This window comes from Monosiga brevicollis, genomic scaffold (genome assembly GCF_000002865.3).
Source record: "Monosiga brevicollis MX1 MONBRscaffold_13 genomic scaffold, whole genome shotgun sequence".
NCBI classification, from domain to species: Eukaryota; class Choanoflagellata; order Craspedida; family Salpingoecidae; genus Monosiga; species Monosiga brevicollis.
This window is the reverse complement of record NW_001865050.1, coordinates 91,469-117,941: the sequence shown is the minus strand read 5'-3', so window position 1 is coordinate 117,941 and position 26,473 is coordinate 91,469. Positions and strand designations below refer to the sequence as shown.

The 26,473-nt window shown below is 54.8% G+C and overlaps 12 protein-coding genes across 12 annotated transcripts; 6 read left to right on the top strand and 6 right to left on the bottom strand.

Annotated features, from left to right (window-relative positions):
- Positions 1–11: 11 nt before the first annotated feature.
- MONBRDRAFT_32739 (uncharacterized protein) lies at positions 12–2,627 on the bottom strand (the record flags this gene model as incomplete). The annotated part of the gene is made up of 7 exons (XM_001746479.1): positions 12–638; positions 807–1,221; positions 1,324–1,532; positions 1,569–1,674; positions 1,702–1,757; positions 1,828–2,038; positions 2,173–2,627. 7 exons carry the CDS (start codon positions 2,625–2,627, stop codon positions 303–305), a joined length of 1,788 nt encoding a protein of 595 aa, XP_001746531.1. The 3' UTR covers positions 12–302.
- A 966-nt stretch (positions 2,628–3,593) lies between these two features.
- Positions 3,594–5,008, top strand: MONBRDRAFT_8884 (uncharacterized protein; the record flags this gene model as incomplete). The annotated part of the gene is made up of 4 exons (XM_001746606.1): positions 3,594–3,645; positions 3,740–3,806; positions 3,910–4,606; positions 4,742–5,008. The coding sequence occupies 4 exons, from the start codon at positions 3,594–3,596 to the stop codon at positions 5,006–5,008; spliced, it is 1,083 nt and encodes a 360-aa protein (XP_001746658.1).
- A 228-nt stretch (positions 5,009–5,236) lies between these two features.
- Positions 5,237–5,937, bottom strand: MONBRDRAFT_37388 (uncharacterized protein; the record flags this gene model as incomplete). The annotated part of the gene is made up of 2 exons (XM_001746478.1): positions 5,237–5,702; positions 5,797–5,937. The coding sequence occupies 2 exons, from the start codon at positions 5,935–5,937 to the stop codon at positions 5,454–5,456; spliced, it is 390 nt and encodes a 129-aa protein (XP_001746530.1). The 3' UTR covers positions 5,237–5,453.
- On the bottom strand, positions 5,930–9,711 carry MONBRDRAFT_32738 (uncharacterized protein; the record flags this gene model as incomplete). The annotated part of the gene is made up of 13 exons (XM_001746477.1): positions 5,930–6,007; positions 6,097–6,237; positions 6,324–6,406; positions 6,513–6,612; positions 6,703–6,825; positions 6,931–7,020; positions 7,110–7,185; positions 7,268–7,356; positions 7,476–7,586; positions 7,794–8,101; positions 8,342–8,531; positions 8,651–9,476; positions 9,566–9,711. The coding sequence occupies 13 exons, from the start codon at positions 9,709–9,711 to the stop codon at positions 5,930–5,932; spliced, it is 2,361 nt and encodes a 786-aa protein (XP_001746529.1).
- A 649-nt stretch (positions 9,712–10,360) lies between these two features.
- Positions 10,361–11,357, top strand: MONBRDRAFT_26115 (uncharacterized protein; the record flags this gene model as incomplete). Its single annotated transcript, XM_001746605.1, has 5 exons — positions 10,361–10,429; positions 10,566–10,657; positions 10,832–10,883; positions 11,016–11,109; positions 11,251–11,357. Coding segments are annotated over 5 exons (414 nt in total), but the record flags the coding sequence as incomplete, so codon positions are not given.
- Positions 11,358–11,507: 150 nt separating this feature from the next.
- Positions 11,508–13,731, top strand: MONBRDRAFT_8881 (uncharacterized protein; the record flags this gene model as incomplete). Its single annotated transcript, XM_001746604.1, has 12 exons — positions 11,508–11,565; positions 11,674–11,738; positions 11,837–12,124; positions 12,199–12,281; positions 12,361–12,442; positions 12,561–12,755; positions 12,852–12,911; positions 13,002–13,166; positions 13,294–13,371; positions 13,475–13,564; positions 13,600–13,601; positions 13,650–13,731. The coding sequence occupies 12 exons, from the start codon at positions 11,508–11,510 to the stop codon at positions 13,729–13,731; spliced, it is 1,248 nt and encodes a 415-aa protein (XP_001746656.1).
- Positions 13,732–14,308: 577 nt separating this feature from the next.
- Positions 14,309–16,016, top strand: MONBRDRAFT_8879 (uncharacterized protein; the record flags this gene model as incomplete). Its single annotated transcript, XM_001746603.1, has 5 exons — positions 14,309–14,647; positions 14,756–14,847; positions 14,966–15,143; positions 15,434–15,803; positions 15,976–16,016. Coding segments are annotated over 5 exons (1,020 nt in total), but the record flags the coding sequence as incomplete, so codon positions are not given.
- A 426-nt stretch (positions 16,017–16,442) lies between these two features.
- MONBRDRAFT_8878 (uncharacterized protein) lies at positions 16,443–16,760 on the bottom strand (the record flags this gene model as incomplete). Its single annotated transcript, XM_001746476.1, has 1 exon — positions 16,443–16,760. The coding sequence occupies one exon, from the start codon at positions 16,758–16,760 to the stop codon at positions 16,443–16,445; it is 318 nt and encodes a 105-aa protein (XP_001746528.1).
- A 514-nt stretch (positions 16,761–17,274) lies between these two features.
- Positions 17,275–19,366, top strand: MONBRDRAFT_8877 (uncharacterized protein; the record flags this gene model as incomplete). The annotated part of the gene is made up of 3 exons (XM_001746602.1): positions 17,275–18,102; positions 18,194–18,706; positions 18,887–19,366. The coding sequence occupies 3 exons, from the start codon at positions 17,275–17,277 to the stop codon at positions 19,364–19,366; spliced, it is 1,821 nt and encodes a 606-aa protein (XP_001746654.1).
- Positions 19,367–19,702: 336 nt separating this feature from the next.
- On the bottom strand, positions 19,703–20,224 carry MONBRDRAFT_8876 (uncharacterized protein; the record flags this gene model as incomplete). The annotated part of the gene is made up of 1 exon (XM_001746475.1): positions 19,703–20,224. One exon carries the CDS (start codon positions 20,222–20,224, stop codon positions 19,703–19,705), a length of 522 nt encoding a protein of 173 aa, XP_001746527.1.
- A 639-nt stretch (positions 20,225–20,863) lies between these two features.
- MONBRDRAFT_26110 (uncharacterized protein) lies at positions 20,864–21,789 on the top strand (the record flags this gene model as incomplete). The annotated part of the gene is made up of 3 exons (XM_001746601.1): positions 20,864–21,337; positions 21,421–21,603; positions 21,694–21,789. The coding sequence occupies 3 exons, from the start codon at positions 20,864–20,866 to the stop codon at positions 21,787–21,789; spliced, it is 753 nt and encodes a 250-aa protein (XP_001746653.1).
- A 929-nt stretch (positions 21,790–22,718) lies between these two features.
- On the bottom strand, positions 22,719–25,965 carry MONBRDRAFT_37386 (uncharacterized protein; the record flags this gene model as incomplete). Its single annotated transcript, XM_001746474.1, has 5 exons — positions 22,719–23,200; positions 23,366–23,479; positions 23,594–24,680; positions 24,796–25,277; positions 25,380–25,965. 5 exons carry the CDS (start codon positions 25,963–25,965, stop codon positions 22,962–22,964), a joined length of 2,508 nt encoding a protein of 835 aa, XP_001746526.1. The 3' UTR covers positions 22,719–22,961.
- Positions 25,966–26,473: the final 508 nt, after the last annotated feature.

The window sequence follows — 26,473 nt, the reverse complement described above, 5'->3', positions numbered from 1 at the left end:
CTCGCTCACTTGCTTGGGCTTTAACGCACTAGCAAGTGGGCAGAGCAAGCGTGGAATATAATGAAGGGGAAAAAAAAAAACACTTGGTGCGGAAGCAACAGCGCAAGCTTTATACGGTCAAGTCTCAACGCGAGCAGTGCACTACGAAAACAGTGAAAAACCGCAGCCAAGTTCTTGCGAGGCGTGGCACGGCCAGGCAACACCGCAAGAACAAGAATGGTGGGAGACGCGGGCGCAGCACAGACTCGGCAATATACAGGTGCGTCTGTCTAAGAGTCTTGTGGTTTCAAGCCGAGATGAGATTACGACTCGGTGGCCATGGCGGTCCGCATGTCTTCATCGTTGTACTCCCACAAGCCCTTTTCGTAGCCTTCTTGCACGTGGTCCAACAGCACGTCGTAGCGGCGATCACAATAGTTGCTGAGGTCCATGACTTCCAGACGCAGCTTGCTCAGGTCAATGTCGGTGGCTTCGCCCTCGAGGAAACCAGAAAGGCGTTCGGTGGCCATTTCCAAGTCTCTCTGGTTGGACTCGAAAATCTCACACTGGTTGTTTTTGGCCAGGTAGTAAGCAAAGACATAAGTGAACTTGAGCACGCTGCGAGCTCGTTGCAGTGACTCGACTGCCTTGCCCAGGAACTAAGACCAAGAGGAAGAAAGAAACAAAGCCATCAACATGAGGATCGTAGCTGGGCGGATTCGGGGTGTCGAGACTTGGACAAGTACAAATATCATAGAGAAGGACGAACAAAGAGGGGTGGGACAAACAGGAGAAAAAAAAAAAATAAAGATTGAAGCAATGCCCACCTGCACTTCGATCCAGGTAAAGTTGGCCTTTTGCATCTCGCGCTGCTTGTGCTCGACCAGCTGCCACAGCTTATGTTCAAGCTTGCTGCTGTGGTCGTGATTGGCAAATCGATGAAAGTAAAAGAGGTAGCGATCAAGGGAGGCACGCGAGTCGAGGGCACGGGCACGGGCGTCCTTGGCATCTTGCTCGTCAAATCGGTTGCACTGATACCACGATGAGCCGTGGGGGGCCCAGTCGCCCATGCATTGCCAGCAAAACTCATGACGACACTCCTGGCACGTCATGTGGTTGCAGCCGCCATTCTTCTCAATGGTGGCATGGCACTTGGGGCATTCCTTGGTATGCGAGGAGAGCCAGTTGGAGGTTTCCGAGTCGTCAGCACATTTTTTGAGCCACCGGCCCAGCATGGTGCACCTACAGCCGGCCAAGTTCAAGCGTCAGACTCGATGGTTGCTGATAACACGAAGCCGGCAAGAGGAAACGGGCAAGCTAGACGGGAGGGTTTGGGGCACATACTTGAGAGGGGCGTGCCATTCTTGCTGACACTTGAAGCAGAATGTGGTACCACATTTGCAGGTGACGGGCTGAGCCCGCGGAAGTTCTAAACGCAATGCATAGGTGCAATTGACGGCTGGGCACCATTGAATTTTCTTGTTGTGCTTGACGAATGCCTTGGCCACCAAGTAATTGTATCGAGCCAGCGTCTCCTGATCATCCTTCAACAACTTTCTGCTCGCACCCCATCAAAAATGAACACGCACAAGCACAATGACTAATTGCTGAAAAAGTAGAAAGCCATCAAAGGCAATGGTGTGGTCCAAAGGAACATTGGCAAAGGCCCTAGGGTTACGGGAGGGGTAAGGTTTTCTGTCAAATAGGAAGGCGACAACGTACGATACGGTGTATTCATCCACCAAAACATCACAAGTGTACTCCATGCAAGCAATATCCTGTAGGCCAACAGAAGAATTGAGCAAATGCCGAGGCGACAGAGAGGAGGTTGGGCAAGAAAGAGCATACCGTAGTGCCTTGATTCATGACCTTCTCGCGAAAATAGGCGGCCCAGCATGATTGGCAAAAGGGATGGCCACAGGGTAACTGCACCGATTCATCGGGTTGAATGTCCCCGCAGCAAATGCCACATTCGGTCACCAAATTGGTCTGGATGTTTTCTGGCTTGACACAGTGTGCCTCCGCATACAGACGGTCGGGGTCGCCATCACTGTAGTATCTGGCGAAGGAGGCAGGAGAAAGACAAATGAAAGAAAATTTGAGCTTTTGAGCGAGCCATCGCATGACACTCATGCGCTGTAAAAGCAGCGCAAAAGGGTCGAGAAGCGAGACGCAAAACAAAACTTGACTGACCGTTCCAGCAAGCGCTCTTTGTTCCAGTTGAAATGCGCGAGGAGGTGACGGGCCGTGGCGGCCGGGATTTGGAAGATGGAATTGACTTCCTCAATGGCTTGGAATTGAGCGCTGAGGAGCTCGGTGGGAGTCAAGACATCGACCTTGGCCTCGTGCACCTCTTCTGTCTCTGAATCCATGGCCAAGGCTTCGTCACCGTCGCCTTCGTCCGACCCCAGGTCCGACTCGTACTCGTCGTCCATCTGGGGAGGCATGGCATGCAGCGCACAAGTTAAACCAGATGGTACATCATCCAGGGGCCGTCGGGAGCCGAAGGGGACGCAGCGCTTTCCAAACAAGCAAAATCCGGCAAAATCCGCACACAGACAGTGCACACTCTCCCACACGCGCAGATGGCCCATGCAAAAAGACCATACCTCAGTGCCCGAGGAGACCAAGTCGTCATCCGAGTCCATGGTGCTTGTTGAGAGCTCAGGAAGACTGGAGAAAGGCGGTTGCGGTTGCAGAAGAGCCAAGGCGGGGCTCAAAGGTGCTCTCGACGTGGCGCGGCGCGCTGGTACAAGCAGAGCAACAACAAAAGCACAAGTGGCACTCGCAATACGCCAGAGGTGGACCAGAACCAACAGGCGTGACGGTTTTGGCAACTCAACGTGATAACCTGCTGTTTTGCAAATGCAATTCCAGAGGCAACGTTCTGCCTCGGCCGTGAGGGCGCTGCCGTTCCGCGTCACCAAGTCGGATAATTCTTGAGAGATGATCACTGTGCGACCACTTGAGGCAGTGTCGCGGAAATGAGAGAAGTTGTCGTAAATGTTCCAGTAAATGCAGATTTATAAAGCCAAGTAACCTTAATTATTACCGACTTGTTGAAGCAACGGTGTGAGAAGACGCAGCGGTAGAAGAGGACAATGCCATGACGTCGCACTTGACCGACGACTCCACTTCGAGACAACATTAACCTGATACTCTACAACGATAACTCTAGTTATTTACAAGGTATAATATAAGAAAAAATAATATTTTCGGCAGAAAGTCTGTTTATTGCTACAAAAGCTCCACAATGGTCCATCCCCAAGTGCTGGAATGCGCAACCAAAGTTGGCGATCGAATCATTTTATCTGACATAATTGCTACTCAATGGAATTGCTGACATTCCATGGCTTTGTTGATGAACAGTGTGTAAGACGTTGCACTCGAACCATTTGTTGATGTTTGATGTGTTTTACAGCAATGACTTCTTGTAGCCAAAAATGAGGTAAATGCAGTTCTGCTAATGTCAATAAAGTGAAATAGTGTTTGTAAATGTAAAGCTACTGCTGTGGACTTTTGTGCGCGATCTCTCATTTCTCGTCTCTCTCTCACGCACACACACGCTCCGACGACGACGACGACGCCAGCGCTCTGAGGGGGGATCTTGAGCCATGGCGAGTCACAACCCCTTTGCGGTGGATGGGGCGTCCCCGGCAGCAGCTGGTACGCAGCCTGATCTGCTGAGATGTGTTGTTTGTCTATCTCGGCGCTTCAGGTCCTCTGACTGACTGACAATCTTTGCCTTCCGCCACCACAGGATCACGGCGCATCTCCAGTACCTCAAGCAATCCTTTTGGCGATTCGCCGTCTGCTTCGAGCTCAAGGTTACCTTGCCTCCCTTCCGTTGTTGGTCGTGCCTTGAGACTTGGGGTGACTGGGCTCATGCATCGTGCCTGACCATCTTCGTACCGCTTCCACTGCCCATAGCCGGCCATCGCGCAAGGCCAGTTCAGCCAATCCGTTTGCTGACGCATCAGCAGCCGATCCGTTTGAGTCACCGCCGGTCTCACCCACCAAGGTCAAGTCGGAAGCACAGTCTGTCGGTGGCGCTCGCTCTACCCGCCCGGTCACTATCACCACTACCGCTGCCAAGGCATCCGAGGCTTCTTCGGCGGCCAGCAAGTCTGGCAAGACTCCTAAAGCAGCAAGCCAGATCCGAGCAGCTACGTCTGCGGCCCCGATCATTCCAGCCGAGCATGTCATGACGCACCTCGATCCAAACGCCGTGAGCGTCTTGAGCTCCACCGATCAGATCAAGGTGTGGGGTGCTGATCTGGAGCCTGACGGCGACGATGACAACCCAGTGGCGCCCGATGGCGGCTCGGCAGTACGACGCTCCACCGTGGCTGGCCGCAATGATCCAGGCTCAGCTGGCGTGTATGCCAGCACCCTTCGTCGCACCTTTACCCTGAGCAACCGCTCGCAACTTGAGGTCATGCGCCTTGTCAAAGAAAAGCACATTTCTATTGACGAAGCCTTGGCTTTGGCCGCCACCCGCGAGGAAGAGGAAGCGGCCTTTTCCATCTCCAATGAGGCTCAACTCGACCTCTTGCACCGCGTCAAGGCCGGTGAGCTCACTCAGGAACAGGCAACATCCACTGCGCGCGAGCTCTCCAAGGAACAGGTGCGTCATCGATGATTTTGCTGTCACATTGGCACCCTCCGGCTTGCTCGAGTCTTGGATGGCTGATGCCGGCGGCCAATATGCCAACTCCCTCTTGCTATCATGCTTCCATGCGGCCCTGTGCAACCCCGATAGGAGGAGCTGGCAGCGCAGCGCGAGAATGAGGAAATGGCCCAAGAGTTTGATGACTTTTTGAACATGTTCATTACTGGACGTTCACGATCCGACTCTGTTGACTCGCTGCAAGAGGCCCGCGCCACGGCTGAAGCCTTGTTCCAGGATCCTAGCGCCCTCGATGTCTATTGTCAACCCGTACGCCCCCTAGCTGAGATTGAAGCCGAGCACTCGGCCAATGTAGGTCATCAAGACGAGGTCTACCAGATTCAAGGCCAGCAATTTTAAGCCGATTTGCAGCTTCCCGCCTCGCGGTGTCGTGGCGGCAAGCAAGATTTTGCTTTGGCCAAGAACGACAACAAATAACGAGCATGTGTCGCGCGATGCAGACAACACGGGCCGGATCAGCCCATGTCTTGCGGTTTTAGGGTAGTAGAGACGCTGGTTGTCACTAGGAAGACCAGCACACAACGTGTTTTGTGGTATGCCTTACGGGGAACGCGGTCAGTTGCGGTGTGGTGTGTAGGTCAATTGAGCGCACAAATAGCTCCTGGTGTCCCGCAAGTTCATGTCGTGAAACGACGCAGTCAAAACAAGTTTGAACAGGAAGGAGATTAAACAAACGCAAACGCCAGTTGCTGGCGTGATGATCAGGCTCTGAATCCAATGTATCCCAACTGCTACAAGGCACGCCCAACTCATGGGCCATCACCAATCGCTTACCCTGTTGAGTTTAAAGCGACGAGTTTTCCCGAACCTCTATGAAAGCCTCCCGGCTCCCGCGCGAGGCTTCCTCAGCCTTGCCAGCAACAGCGGCTCGAGTCACAGCGCGAACATCATCATTGGTCAAGAAACCATCTTTGTCCACGTCCAGTTCTTCGTAACGCTTCATAATCATGTCAACCATCAACTGGTCCACAATCTTGTTTGTCACGAGCACGGCCATCAAAAACTGCCAGTTGCCCATTCCATCGGCCCTCGTCTCAAGGTGAGCCTGTCACTTGAGTTTGGGCACAGCGCCACGAAAAAAAAAAAAAAAAAAAAAAAAAAAAAAAAAAAAAAAACTTGAAACGTACCTCGGTGCGATCGATGCGGCGATCCTCATTTTGATCGATGGATTGAATCAAGCGCGATGTCAGCTTCTGCACCGTCCCCAGCCATGACGTGAAAAAGCATCGGTTGCGAATGGCGAATATTTTGATCAGACAATCAGGCATTGGCGCAGACACTAGATGTTATCTTGCTCACCTCGGGAAGGCTGTGAGTCAGGTTTCGCCGACTAGCCGCCTAATGTGGGGGCATATGCATAGAAGTAAAGAAGCACGTCAAGCAAGCGGCGTGCTGGCTGGATTTCTTGCGAGATGGAACACACTTACATTAAAGACTTCTGTAGAAATCCAGCCAATGAAGTGAAGGACAAACGTGACAAAGAAGGTAATGTAGAAGATGGTAAACCACATGGATCCGTAATCCAGGTTACCGCGACTGCGGCTGGGATGAATATCTCCATAGCCCACCTGGCAATCGAAAAGCGTTGTAAAAAGCAAGTCATATGGCAGGGGTGATGGTTCACCAATGCGGGGATGTCTAGCCGTGTACGCACCGAAGAGCCCGTGACAAGGCTGAAGTACAGGCCCTCGGCAACAGAGACGTCGAGGCGGAGTGAATAAAAGAGGGTCCCAATGACTACAGAAAGGGTAGCGAGACCGCAGGTTCGCAGCGATGAGACTCGGTGCGCACACTCCTCGGAACGGCAGCAGCCCGTGTGCTCCGGCACATCATGTTTACACACAGAGAAAGAACACGAGCAAGATGGCGTAGAGGCAGCCATTCAGAATCAAGTTGCGTCGGCGCTTTTTTAAATATCGTTCGGCTGCACTAGCAGGTCGCATCTATGCAGACAATGCAAGGGTCAGGACAGCAAGACCCGTGGCTAGCAAAGTCTGGTGCGAGCAAGATCGGGCGACCTCTCCGAGTCGAACCTGGCTGACGATTTCATCGTAGGTTTCTAGCAGTTGTGACTGCCGTGAAACGGTGCGAAATTGCAGACCCAACAAGAGCGTGAATAGACCCAATCCAAAGAGGAGCCAAAAAAAGGTGAAAATCTAAGTCAGCAGGCATATTGACATGTCCATCGACAGCAGTGGTGAGCCAAGGTCCCAACAAAGAGGTCAACCCCTATACCGAGGTGCAATTCAACTGCCACAAACCTGTGAGCCCTCAGTGCTGGGGCTAAAGTCACCATAGCCCACGGTGGAAAGGGTGCAAACGGTAAAATACAGGGCCTCGGTGAAGGTCCACTGCAACCGTGCCACATTGGGTGTGAGGTGTCTATTTTTTTTTTATCTGATCAAATGCCGCGGAGTGGCTCGCTCACTACCAAGCGCACCTGCTCAACTTGGGTATAAAAGATGACGCCGATAGCAAAGTGGCAGACACAGTAGACGAGAACCCAGACCGTGGTCCTAGTGCCCACCCCACAACATTGCGGATGAGCGCAGAGAGCATGAGCTTTTCTTGCATCAACTTTCAAGCAGATCGACGTACGCGTTCAGCGAGTAGATGTCGTGATAATTGATGTGAGCCATGCGCCGCAGGGTGCCCGTGAGACCGTAAGGCACACGATGCGGTGTCTCCTGCGTGCAGCGGGCCACTCTGACTCATGAGAAGGCCTGGGTGTGATCAGGGTTGGACGGCGAACAGCCTAGCTGGATTGTCCTTTTCTGCCGATTCACGAGGAGGCAAGAGTGCAAACCTCAGGCGTCGAGCTGCCGGTGTCCAGCTCCATGTCCCTGACTTGATGAGAACCAGATTCGCCGGCTGCGGCTACCGCCACGGCCACGGCCGGCATGGTGTCCGTCGTACCCTGATGCAAATCCAGTCGAGCTTGTTCTTTGTAGGTGGAAGGAAGAAAAAAGGAAGACGAAGGGCCCGGTCCTGTTTGCAGACTGGCTCGGGTATTGGGTGCTCTTGTCCGCACAACGGCTAAATGACAGACCGCCTCGTTTTCAACTGGCAGTCGTTCTCTCCCCACACCCCAGGACCATCCAACTGTGATGGCGCGCCCCTAGACGATGTCTGTCAACCAAGCCGTCTCCGCCGCCGCGCCCAAAAACTGCAGATGGCCAGCAGAGATGGAGAGAAGCTTGAGAGAAGTTTGAGAGAGTTGAGAGAGTTTGAGAAAGGTTGAGAGAGTTAGAGAAAGAGAGAAAGAGAGAGTTTGAGAGAGAGAGTTTGAGAGAGAGAGAGAGTTTGAGAGAGAGAGAGTTTGAGAGAGAGAGAGTTTGAGAGAGAGAGAGTTTGAGAGAGAGAGAGTTTGAGAGAGAGAGTTTGAGATTTGAGAGCGCAGAGAAATGATTGTCAGATTTCCAATTGTTCTTCCTAAGGGAGGTTGTTCGCGGCGGCGGCGGCGGTGGTGGTGTAGTTTTATTTCGACATGATGAAAAAGGTGGTGTGACGGTCAGACCATCGAGGTTGCACATGGCGGCCAGGGGCAAGGTTCGATTATTGTGTTGCAGTGTCCAATCTACTGCTAAATTCATCGTAAAAAGTTGCTATGGATGATGGGGTCGATTCAGGGAAGCGGCAACTTGCGGGTCACGCGTCAGAACCAATATGGACGCGCGGCGTCAAAGTCGGGGTTGATGTCAAGGTCATCAAGATTGGGGCGGCTTCTGGTTCGGCGGTAGGACGGATTGCGTCGACGATGGGCATGCCAATGATTGATGTACTCCGACTGCCAGGTTGGTGCTGAGCGCCGGTACACCTGAATGCCCTGGCACAGCCATTGCCACACGTTTTCCTGCGCCAGCTGCCCATGGGGGTGCGAGCAAACGGACAACAACATAATCACATCACACGGCATGAGCTAACAATTGAACAAAGGGGAGGCAGATGGGCCTGGAAGAGTGATGTGCAAAGGGTACAGACCTCACGAGCCAAGGGAGCAGAGGCCAAGGCCAGGTTGTTCAGGTCGGCGGGCGCCAAAAAAGAAAGCACACGCCACAAAGCATCCCGAGGCAGGCCTTCAAGGCAGTCGCTCGTGTCCAGGCCTCGCTGATATCGCGCATCAAGACTCAAGGGGTGGGCCAAGTGGTCGGCCAGTTGGCGCTGGGCTTCGGCCAGGAGCACACCGGGGCCGCGATGTGCACCTGTGGAGAGGTTAATCATCGCTGATCGATGACGTGTGCGTCCAGAGGTGGGGCCTCGCGTTGTGCCATGGCAGAGAAACCGGCTGGGCCCCGTCGAGGTGAGGGCCACGTGAGCCGAGCTGGTGGATCCCGAGCCGGCGTCCACACCGGACCATTGAAAGTGGAGATCATAGATATGATCACGCTGCATGGGGTTGCCGGGGCTGAGCGTGGGCATGGTCCAACCATGGGTGTCCAGCGCTCGGCGCAGGGCTTCAGTTAACAGTTGAAGTGGCGTGCTGAAGCTCGCGTTACTGACATTGGCCGGCGTGAGTGACGGCGGCGACGGGCGAGCGGTGCTAGGTATGATTTGACCGCCTGGTATTGCATTCGGCCCTGGTGGCATGCTTGCACTCGGTGTGAGTTCTGGTGCGGATGCTGCTGGCGCGGGTACTGCTGACGCGGGTACTGCTGACGCGGGTGCTGCTGACGCGGGTGCTGCTGGTGCATTGTGTCCAGGTGGCGTGAGCAGGTAAACGAGGTCACCAGCGCAAATGCCCAGAGCCGTCAGGTGATTGGTGGGGAGGGCATTCAGCGGAGTTTTGCCGTTGAGCGACGGGCGTACACTGCGTGTCATGAGACGTCACACGGGCGATGGTGAGCGAGCAGGCACAGCGCGCTGCGGCCCTGGCCGCATGAGTGCATCCAAACATACTTATCAAGGTGAAAGCGCGGCCCACCCTCAGGGTGTTGTTCCAGCTCCCGCAGCAGGTCCCCCCATGTAGCGCCTTGAGCCAGGGCAACCCGCACCGTGTGCGTGCTGCCATCCGCTGCCGGACGCTGTCGCACCCGCAACTGCATGTTGGCTTCAAGAAGCAGAAAAAAGTATTTTACTATCACTTGGCTACGAGATCCCGTCATCAGGCTTTGACTTTGGGAGTGAAATACTTTTTGCTCTTGTGGTGACGAGACCGGCAGCGGGGCCGGCCCGTGTCGGATGAATGCCAGTGAGTTATCATGCGCCCGTGCGCCCAGATGCCATTACTGAGCAAGGTGAAGGCTGGCGCACTCAAGGGGGGGTTTAAAAACCAGGATCAGAGGCGAGACCATCCCGCGATCTGCACAGAAAGATGTTGATTTCCAACCTCTGCTTTCACCTTGATTTCCACCCTAGAGTCATCTCTAAGCATCATCTCTAAAACCACACAATCACAAGTCAGAGTTGTTGCTTACTTTTGACTTGACAGTAAGAAAGAGAGAGAGAGAGAGACACACACAGAGATGCAAATGGCAGCTCGGCATCGCCTCTCTCCCTCCCGCCAAAGGCATTCAGGACTCGGGCATGCCATGCCTCCTGCGCGGACGGGTAATCTGGTGATATTGTCTCATGTGCGGGTGTTTGGATGTGACAGATTGTCGGTGTTGAATGTAGAGCCTGCTTGTCTTTGCCAGTGTCTTCAACTGCTTTTCTCTGGCGTGCTGAGTTGGTCTCCTGCAAGTCACCGGGCTCATGGCGCTGTACAAGCGCACCGCCGAGGCGGGTGTGGGCGATGCCATTCTCTTGGAGCCCGTGACCGAGGTGTGTCTTCCGCGCTTGGGATGTCCCAGACCCCATTGTTTCGGGGTTTAGTGGCCAAGTGGGCGTTGCACTGGAGCGGCGCATGCCCAGCGCTGGTCTCACGCGTCGCAATCAATCATCGCTCGGACTTGCACAGGATGCCTTTCTCGACAACCTCAAGCTACGCTTTTCCAATGGCTTTATCTACACCTACATTGGCGAAGTCGTCATCTCCGTCAACCCATATCGGTCTGTGCCCCCGACCGCTTCTCTCGCCCCCTCCCGCCCCTCGCGCTTGCTCTTGTTGGGCCAAAGCCATCTGCCAGACTGCCCCATACATGCGCGCCTCGCGCCATTGATTACGCACACGTTGAACTGACTGTGCTTTGTTGCGGTTGCGGTGGCCTTGGCTTCGTGATCTAGCTCATTGGACATTTACGGAGACAAGATGATCAAAGAATATCGCAGTCGTGAGGTGTGCCAACTGACTGCCGTCTAATCCTCATACCCACGCACCCAAATGCCTGACTCAACTCCCAACTTGATCGTTTCGTGTGCCGGTGTCGCGGTTCCATGACCTTTGACATCCTTTGTACTCGTGGTTTAGATGTACGAGCGCGATCCACATATTTTTGCGCTTGCCGATGCTGCCTACCGAGCCATGAAGCGACTGTCCAAGGACACCTGCATTGTCATTTCAGGTCCGTCCTTGCGCACACCAGAGTCAAGCGGAATGCATACCGGCAGCTGCGGGCCGGGATCGAGAAATTCTTGCTTTGCACTCGAGCAGGGGGTGGTCTGCCCACCGTCTGATACATTGCCATGGCGTACGTAATTTGCAGGCGAGAGCGGCGCCGGTAAAACCGAGGCCAGCAAAATCATCATGCGCTACATTGCCAAAGTCACCAACCCCAGTCAACAGGCAGAGATTGAACGCGTCAAAGAGATGGTATCCGCTTTGCCTGCCTTTCGCCCTACCCCCACTCCTTGTTCTTGTTCTTGATTTGCACTCATCGATGGCACTGCGCCCAACCGCTCGCGCAGCTTTTGAAGAGCAACGCGGTCCTTGAGTCCTTTGGCAACGCCCGCACCAATCGCAATGACAATTCCAGCCGGTTTGGCAAATACATGGCCATCAATTTTGATTACAAAGGCACGTGCATACATCACGGCTCTCCCAGCCCGACCGTGGTCTAGAAATGGACTTGCCTCCAACCCCAAAGCCACCTCATTTGCATCGTTGACCTGGGCATCGCCCTCTGTAGGCGATCCAATTGGCGGTCATATCCAAAACTACTTGCTGGAAAAGGCCCGTGTGGTGGGCCAACAGGTACGCCACAGCATGCCAGGCGCGCCCTCGTTTGCTCCTCGTCGGGCCGGCCAACCTGATCCACCAGCCTAATCCACTGTGTTCAATACTCGCTTCAGGAGGGTGAACGCAACTTTCATGTTTTCTATCAGCTCTTGGCCGGCGCTGGTGATGCCGATTTACGCCGGATGGGCCTGCAAGCCGACGCCACCAAGTATGCATATGCCAATGGGGGCAAAACTGTCGCAGTGCGCGGCATCAACGACAAGCGCGACTATCGCGAGGCCAGTGAGGCCATGCAATCCATTGGTTTTGACCCAGAGGTCCAGAAAACTGTTTGGAATATCGTGGCCTCTGTGTTGCATCTTGGAAATTTGTCGTTTGAGAAAGTCGGCGACAATTGCAAGGTATGCTCGCGTGCAGCACCAGACGCCAACTCGCAAGGGGTTACATATTGACCCCAAGCTCCTGCCCACCGCAGCTCGTCAACTCGGAGCACGTACGCTCCATTTGCCAACTTCTGGACCTGCAACAGCCCGAGCTAGAGGCCGCCCTGACCACCCGGTTGGTACAGATCGCTTGCCTTCTGGCTCTAGAGATGTGAGAGATTCTGCGTCTAACCTGGAATCTTGATGGTGAATAGCGTGGTGGCCGCTCGTGGCGAGGTGGTCAAAAAGCCCCTCAAGCAAGGCGAGGCCGAAATTGCTCGCGATGCCCTGGCCAAGGTTTGTCCCAAGCCCTGTAACGAGCTTTTTGTGGTGGGCTGGCTCAGTGGTGTTGCTCACCTCAAAACTTTGGGCCATGGTTTCTTCTTCTATCATCTGCACGGACCTGCTTTTTCAGGCGCTGTACGAGCGAACTTTTTCGACGATTGTGCAGGCCATCAACGATGCCATCCAAGTCCGCGACACCGGCGGTCGTACGACCGTGATCGGTGTCCTGGACATTTACGGCTTTGAGATCTTTGACAACAACGGCTTTGAGCAACTGTGCATCAACTACTGCAATGAAAAGCTGCAGCAGCTTTTCATTGAGCTGGTGAGACCACATGTCCGCATCCATGTTGGCGTTTGTGGGCTGCCCTTCTATGTGAGGGCATGAGCTGACGCAGGCCTTGCTGACGAAATAATATAGGTTCTCAAGCGTGAGCAGGAAGAATATCGCGCCGAGGGCATCACTTGGACAGATGTCAAGGTACGATTGGCATCACCTGCTTTTTTTCAGCCGCACCTCGCCATCCATTCGCGGCTGATCTCTGAATCGTGCTGGTTTGGTCGTGCCCAGTTCTTCAACAATCGTGTGATTTGCGAGCTGATCGAGAGTCAGCGGAGCGGCATCTTGGGCATTCTTGATGAAAAGTGTCTCATGGTGGGCAAGATGACGGATGAAGACTTTCTGGATCACATGGACAAGGAGCTCACGCGACACGACCATTACACCTCTCGCATGGTCTGTGTCTGATCTCGTCGACATTTGCTCGTGCAACGTGACGGTGGGGAGGAGGGAGTTTATTTTTTTACTTTTTATTTTTTATTTTTATTCCATCCATTGACGGACTTATCTGCGCCTGGCGCAGACGGACCGTAATAACAAGCAGCTTCGCTTGGGCGTCGACTTTCAACTGAAGCATTTTGCAGGCGACGTCACTTATCAGGTTCTTACACAAGACTGAAGGCCCAGCAGGCCCAGCATCCCCTCGTACTTTGCAGCCATTGTGGCGTGCACACTCACAATTTGTGGGATGCATTGCTTGCTAGGTGCCTGGCTTTCTGGAGAAGAATCGCGACACCTTGTTCCAAGATCTCAAGCGCTTGCTGTATCACTCGCGCAACGGCGTTCTGCAAAAGGTGCGCTTTTTCCGGTACTCGGCACGTTGTGACAGAGGTATACATCTCATGATCCATGCAACTTTCACCCACGCCCAACGATCAGATGTGGCCCGAGGGTGCCCAAGACATTGCGGCTGTCAACAAGCGCCCCGTCACGGCGGGCAAGTCGTTCCGCACCTCGATGAAAGCGCTTGTAGAGCAGCTCGAGCTGAAGGAGCCTTTTTACGTGCGGTATGTGACTTTAAGGCTTGCCCATGCGTGCTCCACTCTTGAATTTGCGCCCTCATCTACAAGGGCGTTGCCCCTGCCGAGCTCATAGATGCATCAAGCCCAACGAATCCAAGTCCTCTGTCGAGTTTAACGAGACGCGCGTTCGCCACCAGGTATGCTTGGTTTGTTACTCATGTGTAAAGTCGGATCTCGCATCTCTGTGTGAATGTTCTGCTCTTGCTTCATCGTTTGCTATTTCTTGCCCTTGAACCGTTGCGCCCACGTGTTGTGTTTTTGCTCACGCCACGACTGGGGCATATTTAGGTGGCCTATTTGGGTCTTATGGAGAACGTGCGGGTGCGTCGAGCTGGCTATGCCAATCGGCAAAAGTTTGAAATCTTCATCGACCGCTACAAGATGCTTTGCGATGAAACGTGGCCCAATTGGCGGTAAGTTTTCGGGTCCATCGCAATGTTTGACTGTTTGGAACTCTGAGTGTAATGTGCACCTCCCATGTCGCTTCCCTTGTGATGCTTTTGCACTGGTAGTGGTGACCTGGCAGAGGGCGTCTTGAAGATTTGCTACCAGTTTCGCCTGGACTTTCCACCCAACAAGGACCACGACGTGGCGTTGGGCAAGACCAAGATCTTCATTCGCAAGCCCAATACGCTCGCACTTTTGGAAAATGCACGCAAGGCCAAGATTCCAGACCTAGTCGTCGTCATCCAGGCACGCTGGCGCGCCTTTATGGCACGACGCTACGTGCGCCGTTTGCGGGCTGTCCTGGTGATTCTGCGGGTGTTTCGCAACTACAAGTTGCGCAAACACTTTATCAAAATTCAGCGTGCCTTTGCCAACGTCGCGCAGGACCCCGATTATGGCCGTGACATTGTACGTGATAGCAGCCCCACCCTTTTCGCCCTTTTGTTCCTTTGTCTGGCATCACCATGAAGCTTCTCGCTTAACGATGCGCGCTCATGGTCGCTTCTTGGTTGGCAGGTATGGCCAGCGGCCCCAGCGGTCTTGGACAAATTTACGCAGTCGCTGCAGTATATCCACAAAAAGTGGCGTGCACGTCAGATCGTTGCTCGGTGAGGTCCTCATGGGGGGGTTTCTCTCGGCTTTGCCCCGCTTGTCGCACCTCTTTTTTTTTTTTTTTTTTTTTGACATTTTTTCGTGGTCGCGGATCCTGTACGATGGACTTTGCAGCATGTCGGAAGACTTGCAACAAGCCATGCGCTTGAAGGTGCTGGGCTATGTCCTGTTGCACCGCCGCACCTCCTACTGGGGCCTCCAGCGAGCATGGGAAGGGGACTATTTGTCTCTCCCGATGGAAAACGATGCACCGGCACTCTATGAGCAAAGCGTCAAGGGCCTGCTGTCTCAGGTCAGAAGGCGGGACTCCATGAGCATGGCCTAGCGGTGACTTTGTAGTTTGCAATTCAGGCCAGCACAGTGCATTGCTCACCGTGGATGCTGCTGGCATCGCGTGCAGGGCAATGGCTCGAGGGTGCTCTTTTCTACGCTGGTGTACAAGCTTTCCCACCGCGTACGTATCGTGTCGCACCTTGAACGACCTCGAGTTCCCTGCTCCACCACCACTGGCCTCACTTCCGTCCAATCCTTTTGCACTCCCATTTGAATGCCAAAAACCCGAATATACGTGTACATGTGCAGGGCAAGACACAACTGCGTGGCTTTGTCATGACTGACAAGGCACTGCTCAAATTGGACCCTTTGAAGGAGTACAAGCTTGGGTCGGACCCTATCCAGTTGATGCACGTGGACGCTGTCACCATCCCCTCGCAGGCCGAGCCGGTGATTGTGCTGCACCTCCGCGACACCAACGACCTGGTCCTGTACTTTAAGTCTGGAGGCGAGCGCATCGGCGAGTTTGTGACCTTGTTGGCTCGCCAGCTGTACATGAATCGTCGCTTGTTGCAGATCCATGTGCGCGACAGCATTACTTTTCGGTTTGGTGGCACGCTGGACCTTTCGCTTCAACGCGGCGCCATGGTCACCGAGCCCGTGTTTACTAAAGTGGCAGGTACGAAGCACAGCCGCAAAAAAGGCATACGCGCGCGCGCGCGCGAGTGTGTGTGTGTGTGTGTGTGTGTGTGTGTGTGTGAACGTTTGCTCGTGAGCTCATGTGACGGTATGGATGCTGTCTCCTTTTGCTGTGAACATGAGAGCAGGTGGATACAACATCATGGTCCCAGCTCTTCGCCTGTCGGACGAGGTGGTGACGGCCGACGCATAAAACACAGCCTTGCTCCACTTGTCAGTCGGTAGCCTGCGTGTGTGATAAAAACTTAGGAAGAACCGACCCACCTAGACACTGGCCCCTACGCATGGGCGTTTGAGAAGCGTCTGGGTGTGTCAGCCGTCCGGTTGTGCTTGCTATTGGACGGTACACACTTTGAGCCGGAAATGCCCCGGTCGCTCGTTCAAGTTGCAGGTCATCCAAATTTAGTTTTACCGAAAGGAATCGGGGCTGATGCAAAGTTCGGTAAATTTGGAGAGAAAAACAACAACATATGGCTTCACCTAAAGCACATGCAAGATTCGGGACAAGACGGAGGGATAGGGCAAAAAGGAGAGGACGCGGCCGGTGGCCTCGAGAGGACCTTGAGCAAGTGAACCATTCATCAGGCCTCAGGCCTTGGTAGCACCCTCAATGGCCTCGCTAGGCGCAGCATGCAAAGGTGTGTGTGTTGTGTTGCCGATGCGGGTCTACAGATTGAAGGGCGATCATGAGGGCGACAGGGTGCCGCGAGGGTTGGGCCGAGGTTGAAAGGCGGTCACGTACCACGGGGCGGGCAGCACGACGATTGTCGCGCATGTAGTAGGCGTTGTTGGACACCTTGTGGGCCGGACCCTCGGGCAAGTGGGGCTTGGGCGGCGAGCGCGTAGCCACGTCGCGCGCAAACCGCAGGTGCTCAGGCATGATCGCCTTCTCGCCGGCGAGAAAGCGGAAAAAGATTCGAGAAATGGGGTTGGACATGATGCCGGGCACGGTCCGGAATGGAGATAAGACTGCAACTCTACATCACAGAAAACACGCACGCACAGCGCAAGAGCCTGTGAGTGACCTGTGACATGGCACGACTGAATAAAGCTGGGATACGGCCGCTTGGCTTGCATTCGTCCAAAAGCGCCCTCGCACACGCCTCCTGGGCTGCCCTTTTTCGCCCTGGCGCTCCTCTCACTCTCTCTCGTCTCTCTCTCACTTTTTCTCTATCTCGTACCAAAAGGGGTCAAAAATACTTTGAAGATGCAAACTGACCTCCGTATTCCGATCGGTGATTTTATCTGACAAATAAGCATTATGGTCACTGGTTTCATGAAATTGAAATGGTTTGCGCAGTTTCACACACACACACACACACACACACACACACACACACACACACACACACACACACACACACACACACACACACACACACACACACACACACACACACACACACACACACACACACACACACACACACACACACCGTCGCGCCGATGCGATGGCCGGGTTGAGCACGCTGCAGGAATTGGCCGCCAGTATGGATGAGCAGCCTGTGGTGGAGGGGGATCGTGGTGAGATGTATCGTGTGGATAATGCAGGCCATGATCTGCCGCGGCCGGGGGCAGCAACGAGTCAGCGCAGCAGTCGGAGTAGTCGTGGCAGTCGGAGTAGCCGGGAGAGCTCGGGGACTGCTTTTCGGCGCGCTGGCTCTTCTCAGCGAAGCTCGGTGCATGGACGATCAGAGACGCTTCAACTTCTGCTGGAGGAGCAGGCCCATCTGCAAGCCCAGGTAGAGGGGGCGCAGGCTCGCTTGCGCAGTGATACGCATTCACTAAAGGATGACCTGTACGCGCGCAATCGCGACCTGGCCGAGACCAATCGGGATCTGCGTGACCGTCTAGAGGTGCTCAAGCAGCAGACGTTAGAGGAGATTGGTCTGCGCGTAGCAGCAGAACGCGAGGCTACAAAATTGGCTGCTGACATCCTAGCCTTGCGAGACGAACTCTCGGACCAGGATGAGCCTGTCCCCGTGGACGCCCTCAGCCTCCTGACGCTGGTCGAGACGCTGCAGGCATCTCGACATGAGCGCGACATGGCTCTGGAGCGCGCAAAACGGGCCGAAGCGGCGCGTGCCAAGCTCGAGGCACACATGCAAGAGCAAAGAGGGCGAACCCATAAACCAGGTGGAGACGCGGAGCCCCTCAAATATTATGAGGAGGTGCATCAGCTCCAAAAGCAGCGTCACGAGGAAATGAAACGAGCCATGCAACGCCTGCAAGCACAGCTTGCGGACAAAGAGCGAGAGCTTGCTGATTTGCAAGCGATGGTAGGCTCATGAGAACCGCGCATTTCCCACAAATTCTGACGTAGGACCAGCCACACTGACGCGTATTGTTTCGGTTTGCCTTGCACGACAGGTGGGCCCAGATGTACGGCGCAAGTGGGATGACGATGCCATGGCCTTTGTGCCCACGGCACAGGAGTTGCGCCTGCAGGAGCTGCAAGCAGAGGTTGAGCGTCTGCGTGCCAGGGCAGCGCGTGACCACCAGCAGCGAAAAGATTACGAGCACTTGGCACGTCGGCATCAGCAGCGCGAGGCGCGTGCCGGCGCGCAGGAGCGACTGCAACATCTGGTGCGCGAGTATGAGGCTGACCAAAAGCGGCTGCGTCACCAGATGCAGCACTTGCAGCGTCAGCACGATGCCCAGGCCAAGGTGCAGGAGATGCAGCTCTCGGACCTGGAAACGGCCTTGCATCATGCACAAGCACAGATGCCCTTGTCGGCACCCGATGCCTACGTCACCCTCTGCGCCCACCAGTGGCAGGTGGACACATACCTGGACCTCGCGCGTGCCTTGCAAGAGCTGCTGCACCTTACGTTCTACCATCTGTCAGACGCCGATGCACAGCAACTTCGTCGCCACATGGAGGTTGGTTCGCCTTCTTCGCCTCTCTGCGCGCAACTTTCTCCGTGAGCCTGTTTCTGTGTGCGCCTCAGCCAATGTGCTTCCAGGCTGAGAAAAAAGGAAAAAAGCAAAAGTGTGGTCATGTTGCACTGTGCTTTTACCCCAGCAAAACTCATGTCTCATCTCGACCATCCCTACCCACAGGCCTTGGACCTGGGCTTGCTCGATGAGGAGCTGCCCGCTCGGTGGGAGTGTCTGGTTGATGCCAATGGCCTCTGCTATTACGTGGATCATGAGACCAAGACCTCGTCCTGGATTCATCCACGGTTTACCCAAGCTTTGGAGCAAGTGGCTCACCATCAATCAGTGGACCCTCTGCCACCACCAGCTCGAGTCGACGAGCCACAGCGTCGTTCGTCTGGACCGCCCACAACCTATGCCGAGGGCGCTGCCATCGTTGCCGCCTTGCAGCAGCAGCCGGTTCAGCAGCAGATACAGCGGCAGCGAAAACAGTCGGGTCAAGACCTTCCACCTCGACAGTCGCGAGGATTGTTGCCTGCCAGTGCCGTATCAAGCCGCGCAAGCTCTGAGCAAACCAAGTCAAAACCCAAATCAAACAAGACGTCTTGGCGAGGGCGCCGGCGACAGAGAGAGGTATATCAGCTGGAAGAAGATCTGGTCTGATTGTGAATCGTATACTGAATTGATTTCCCAACGTCATGCTACACCCCACAGGCGCCTGCTCGACCACGATCTGACGACACGCATCCCGATAAAATGCAGTCGCCACGGGTGTCGTCGTACCCGCGACACTCGCTTGATCCCTCCCCAACAACATTATGAACACCACCAAGAACAGAATGAAAAGAAAATTGAGGGTCGACCAGAGCCGCCAAAAGTAGAGAAAAGCCACGGGACCATGCCGTGCCCCCAAGATGTATGTAGAGCTGCCGCCACACAAGCACGTCCGACATTTAAAGCACAGCAAACACGGACAGAAAGTCGTTGCCCCTGGCATCGCTAGCCAAAGGCTTCGCGGGCTCGCTCTTCACCAAAGCGCATGACGGTGGCGCCTCGTTTGATGGGGCGAAGAGCTGGCGACTCGACATACGAGTCACATTCAAAGCACCAGAAGGAAAAATCACTAAAACTAAAGGCGACCGCATGACCCGACGCGCGAAGTGCGGGTGGCAGAGGAAGACTGGGCGGCAGTGTGCCGCGGGAGTCTTCATAGTGCTTCAGCATACAGCCATTGATGTAGCGACTGCAGCGTACCGTGCTGCAGGCCAGGCAGACCCAGTTCTCGCCGACATGGCCGCAGTCACAACAAGGGCTCTCCAGCTCAAACTCAAGCATCGGGCGCACCAAGGCCACATGCGGACAATCTCGTTTGGGCTCGACGGCAAAGTACCCAGAGTCCAACGCCACCGCAACCCCAACATCATCGCTTGCCCGGGCCGCCGCATCAGCCGCCACCCCCATCGCCGATGCCGTCGCATCAGTCGCGCCCGCGCCATCGGCGCCAATTCCAGTGTCAGCCATCTTCGGCTCACGGCGCCAGAACCAGTAAAATAAAATGTACTTCTCGGAACTGTCATTCTCTCACCATATAGTTTCGAGGGGGAAAGGAACCCTTCTCGGAGTTTGAAAAGCGTGCTCCGATTCGGAGAACGTGAGCGGAGCGCGTTCCGAAACCTACGTTTGGCGGCGACGGCGGCGGCGGCGTCGGCAGCAGCAGCAGCAGCAGCAGCAGCAGCAGTGTTGGTGGTTTTCAGCAAAAAAACAGGGCTGCACGCATGGCTACTCTGTGAAAAGATATCACACAGCATCTGCACTGCGTATTTCGCAGCTTGGCTGAGCCATTGACAGTTGAGCACGCTTGGCTTGGCGCCCCTCGACCTCGAGTGAGGCAGCACAAGCACAGGGCTCCTCTCCTCGCCTTCTTCGCTCTGGTTGGGAAGCAACTGAGGTGCAAGAGCCTCGGGGCCAGGCACCTTTGCTCGTGGGATACTGACTCCACCTACTTCTTACAAACCGTGCTCATAAAAATAGCCTGCGCCTGGCGCTCGGAGCCAGGCCGTGCTGGAAAGACGGGAGCCGTGCGCCTTGCGCTCCGAAAACACCCGACAACTTCTTGACCCTCTCCGCTCGTGGTTGGGGGTTACCCGTCAAGCCTGGCTGATGGCGTCCAATTCCGCGGACCCTTCCCCGCGCTCATGGTCGGCTCCCTCACCAGCAGCCAATGGCCCTGCGCCGGTCGAGCCGGACCTTGAGCGCGAGATCTGTGCAGCCTTTCCGTCCCCCGTCCCCGTGACCTTTCCCTTTCGGACACGCGAGCTTCCCCGTATTTCCGCCGATGACCAAGACAAGTTGATGCGCCATATGCAGGCCGGTCGCCCCGTCGTCATCACCAACTCATCCCTTTGTGCCCCAGCCGCACGCTGGGACCTGGCGTACCTGGGCAAGCACATGGGTAGCGGGCCCTGCCACGTGTACACGGGGCCCAGTCCGACTTTCAGGGACTTTGACCCTGCAAAGAATCAAGGCGGGTACCACTTTGATACCCCCATCACCTCTTCCCAACGCACTTTTGCGCGATTCATCGATATGCTCCGCAAAGCCGGCGGCCAGAACAAGTTTCACTATCTTCAGCAGGTCAGTTCATTGCAGCTACCACCTCGAGCAAACACGTGTTGGCCTTCCTCATCTATCATGACCGGCTATGTTCGTGGTGGCAGGCCTTGAATGACACAGTTGGGGCTCGCCTGGTTCAAGATTACCTCGGTTTTGACTGGGAGTGGCTCAGGTCCATCGTGGTAGCTCTCAAGTGGGGCGCACTCAACTCCAACACGCTCTTTGTTGGACCCCCCGGTGTGCACACCCCCATGCACTACGATGAATACCAAAATCTCTTTGCTCAGGTGCGGTCATTTCGAGCTCAAACTGGAGCTGGGCAGTCAAAACTGTCTTTGACATATTTAACTCTGTCCATCGTGGTTTTCTGCGTATAGTTGCAAGGATCCAAGCAATGCACTCTGGTTCCGCCTTCCCAGTTTGAGGCCATGCGCGCATACCGGTTTGTCCCCTCTGCTTATCGGCTTCTTTGAGTACCGCCTGCTCTTGCCTTGCTCTAATATTGGCGTCTTCATCGCCCGTTTCTCTCCATCGCACCTTCAGGGTTGGGCATCCGTACGATCGACAGAGCCAAGTGAGTGTTTTTGAAAAAAAAAAAAAAAAAAAAAAAAAAAAAAAAAAAAAAAAGACGGAGAAAGAAAAACTTGGAGCTTGCCCTGCACTTCCATACCACCCCTGCTGATACCATTACATCATGTCGTCGACGTCGTCCTCGTCGTCCTCTTCTTCTTCTTCTTCTTCTTCTTCTTCTTCTTTTTCTTCTTATTCGTCGTCTTCTCGTTTTTTCTGCAGTGGAACTTTGAAGACCCCGGATCACTTGACACGGACATGCTCAGTCGCGTTCCAGCATATGTCACCACGGTATGCCAACACTCGTCTGGATGCTCTGTTTGTGTCTCGATTCCGTCGCTATTATTGACCAACACGTCAAACGTGTACCGCGGCAGCTGCAACCCGGCGAGGTCTTGTACATCCCACGTAGCTGGTGGCATCACATTCAATCCCTGGAGCAAGCAAGTGCCACCCCTGCTTTTATTCATATCCATCCTCTCACTTCGGAACATAGAGTTTGCAAAGCGGTCAAGACCTCTGTTCTAACCCTGACATTTCCTTTTTAGGTGACGGTTTCGCTCAACTTCTGGTACCACGCTCCCTCAACCCCACTGGGCGCTATTCATCAGCCCTTGGCAGCACCCCACAAGGTAAAGCTTGTGGGTCGCCGCGCACGTTGGGACTCCTGGCAGCTCACTCTATTGGGATTTTGTTTGTTGCACAGGTGGCGCTTTTGCGCAACGTTGAGCAGATGCTGTTGACAGCCCTTGGATCACCGACGGAGGTTGAGGATTTTCTGCGCCTGTTGGTCAAGGGTCGCTATGATACACGTGACAATCACCAGTTGGCTACATCCAGAGACGTCAATTAGCCGCGTCAGTGGCCAACACGAAGCAATTTTGCAAGACTCAGACCGCTCAAGACCACACAAACAAACAGAGCAGTCGATCAGGCTAGGTTCAGTTATGATGAGAAAAACAATATGTGAGTCTGCTGCAGAGACAAGGCTGCCGTGCAGCATCTGCGACCCAAATTGACTTGGAAAACGGATATGCTGTCAACTCGTAGCGGTCGAGGTTCGCAGCTGCTGAGCTCAAGGGCAGGTCAATCTGTAAAATAATTCCTCGCGAGTTGTGTAGTTGGCCCATTCCAAATCCCATGCAGCTGCATCCGTCTCATAAGCTTCCAGCTCCATTTTAAAGGCAGCCAGCTCTTGCTCGTACTCGGCCAGATCCCGCGTCACGAAATCGGCGTCTTGCTCAGCTTGAGCTGCCATCCAATGCTGGGTGGCTTTTTGGTAAGCCTCGATCTCTGTCGCATCATAGAGAGCCCCTGCACAACCATTGACATGGTGAGTGAGCAGGCGCAGCTTGTCTCTGCAACCTCGTTTTGGAAGTGGAACCAAGACAACTAAACAGCAAGGCAGAAAGAAAAGCAAAGAAAAGCCTAGACCTAGACACGTGTGTGCAGGGGTGGCGCTTTGGAGTTCAAACGTACGGCGTAGACAGACGGCGCAGCAGCGGCGCACGCTGGGGTATTGCGACTGATACTCAATCTCATCATCAGCGCAGGATAGGGCAGGGCACACCTCATCTGTCAAGCACCGAAGGACTGCGGAAAACAACGAATCGTGTTGCAGTGATTGAGTCCCTTGACAAAACAAGGCATTGTGCAAGATCTTTCATCAGCTCGAGGAAAAAAAAAATTGAAAGCCAGAATACTTACTGGCATGGGGTGCACTAAGGATGACAACTTTGCCATCGGGTTCAGTCGTTGTCAGGGCGGCAAAGGTGCTTGAATTCAGAAGCATGTCCAGCTGGGACACCACGTAAGTTTCGCCAAAGACTCGAGTGTTGATGCGTAGCTCCAGACGCTGCACATCGCGGATGGCACTGGCCGTGGCCCGAAGCTCGCGAAGGGTCTCATTCACGTGCACATCGTCGCCATACACGCCCGGGATGGCGGCAGCGATGAAGGCGCTTATCGTTGCAAGAGAAGCGTTGGGTGTGATGAGCTCAATGACAGCTACTGTCTGAAAGCCCATACTCTGCGTTGGTCCGACAGTAGGCTGCAGTACGCCTTGGCACACGCCAGCGACGCACTCATCAAAGTCAGTCATGCCATTGCCATCGTCGCAGGGCGTCCCATCTGATTTGGTAGGATTGGAGCAGCTACCAAAGCTGCAAGTACCCACATCGTGACATTGGGACGCCGGAGTACAGGTCACGTTCTCGCAGAGGTCAACGCCGACACATACGCCCCAGCCATCGCAGGTGTCGTTGGTGTAGCTAAGACCATCATCACAGGGCGTGCCCGCCATAGCAGGCACCGGGGTACACTCTCCAAAACTGCAGGTCCCTTGCACGTGGCATTGGCTGGGGGGCAGGCAAACGACGCCGTCGCAGAGATCTACACCAACGCACGCGCCAGCGCCGTCGCAGGTATCGTTGGTGTACGCGATTCCATCGTCGCAGGGCACGCCCTCGGGGAGCACCGGGTCAGAGCAGCTTCCAAAGCTACAGACGCCCACGGCGTGGCACTGAGAAGCGGCAGTGCAGGTCACGTTCTCGCAGAGATCAACACCAATGCATTGGCCAAAGCCATTGCACGTGTCGTTGGTGTAGACCAGGCCATCATCACAAACTGTGCCCACCGGTGCTGGTGGATTGGAGCAAACACCCTGGAAGCACTCTCCAGGCACGTGACATTGATCCAGCGCCGTGCACACCACGCCGTCACAGAGGTCAATCCCTGCACAGGTGCCAGCACCATCGCACACATCGCTTGTGGTCCGGTTGTTGCCATCATCACACTAGCGGTAGTCATCCATGACAAGGCATGAGTTTGAGCGCACCAAGAATGACTTGCAGACAACCAGTGCAGCCACAAGCCAAACATCCCAGGGGCACGGCATGGAAAGAGCGTACCTCGGTACCAGCGGCCAAGAAAGGATTGGTCGAGCACACGCCGTTTGTGCACGTGGCTTCACCGTAGCAGGTCTCTGGTGGAGCGCACTCCACAGTGGCACAAAGCGAGGTAGAGCGCACGCGGCTCAAAGACTCGTATAGCTCTCGAGGGGCATAGTTTGGGTCGATGCTATTCACGCGGGCTAAGGCTGCGTCGGCCTTGAGCTGCGTGGCGTAGGTGGAGTTTAGGCTGAAGAGGTTATCGTTGTAGGCGGTCAAAGAGCCGCGTTGAAAGCCAACGGCGCAACCAGGCGATGCATAGCATTCGGGCAGTTCCAGACCATAGACGTCAACGCAGGCATTCCCGCAGGGGTAAGTGCGTTCTGGGCACACGAGACAAGGGGAGGGAAAGTCGAATTCCTCTGGTTCGGAGACTTTAGGCATGCATCGCTCAGGGCAAGCACCACCGTCGAAGGTATCTTGCAGTTGGTGACACACCATGCCTAACAAGACGATAAACCAAGTCGTGAGAGAACAGGGGTTGAGAAGCCTCCTTGAGGGTGGCAGGGCACAAGGAATTTGCAGGTGGTAGGCCGGCTACGTACAGTCGTCGCACCCAGCGTACGTGTCGCAGTACTGGCTGTCAGGGCAATGGCTGTGCGCCTCGCAGGGGCCCTGAAAGGTGGCCCGCCAATGGATGGTGGCGTTGGCCAAGGCTGGCTCGGCGCAGAGAACGTCGACAATAAAGCCGCGGGGGTCGGTGACGGGATCATCGGCAAAGGCCAAGGCAAAGTCATCACCATCAATGGCGATCATGTCAATGCTCACGTATGGATCATCAGGCATGGGCTCGGCAAACAGAATGGCAAAGCGAAACGTGTCCTCGCCGGGGCCTTGCCGCGACGCAGTTCCCTGCAGCGTTTCTATAATAGCCACATTGCGACGGAAGCGACACGGCACGTACAAAAAGGAAAGTAAGGTGAGCAGCGGCTGGGAGTTTTGGGTCTTTGATCGCGAGTTGCCGGCCGTTTGCCTTGCAACAACAGCGCTGAGGGAAGAGGTGGGGGCGGGGCAAGCCGTCGAATGGGTAAACATACCAATACCTCCAGCCAAGGGCCAATTTTCAGCCGCAGCAGCACCAAGATGTACCTGCGCCAGCAGGCCGAGCATGACGGCCAAGAGCTTTGCCATGCTGCGCGGTCACACCGCAGCTGGACGCGAGCACGTTTTCAAACAAGGACCTTACACCTCGCAACCCCGCGATCGTTTTGATTTCACAGAAAGCCAATCGCCCAGCAATGCAGCCACCACCACGCCGCCCGCCGCTGCCGTCGTATGATATTGAATGCACCCTCTGCCGCTGCCTCCTCTTGGCCAGGCTCTCGTCGACAATTACTTGTGTGTCTCTTGTCTTTGTCTCTGTCCCTCTGTCTCTGTCTCTCTCTGTGTGCTGTCTCTTTGCTGTTTATTTCTCAAACCAAGTCTGTCTGTCTGTCTCTCTCTCTGTCTGTCTCTCTGTCTCTCTCTCTGTCTCTGTCTCTCTCTCTGTCTCTCTCTCTGTCTCTCTCTCTCTGTCTCTCTCTCTGTCTCTCTCTCTGTCTCTCTCTCTGTCTCTGTCTCTCTCTCTGTCTCTCTCTCTCTGTCTCTCTCTCTCTCTCTCTCTCTCTCTCTCTCTCTCTCTCTCTCTCTCTCTCTCTCT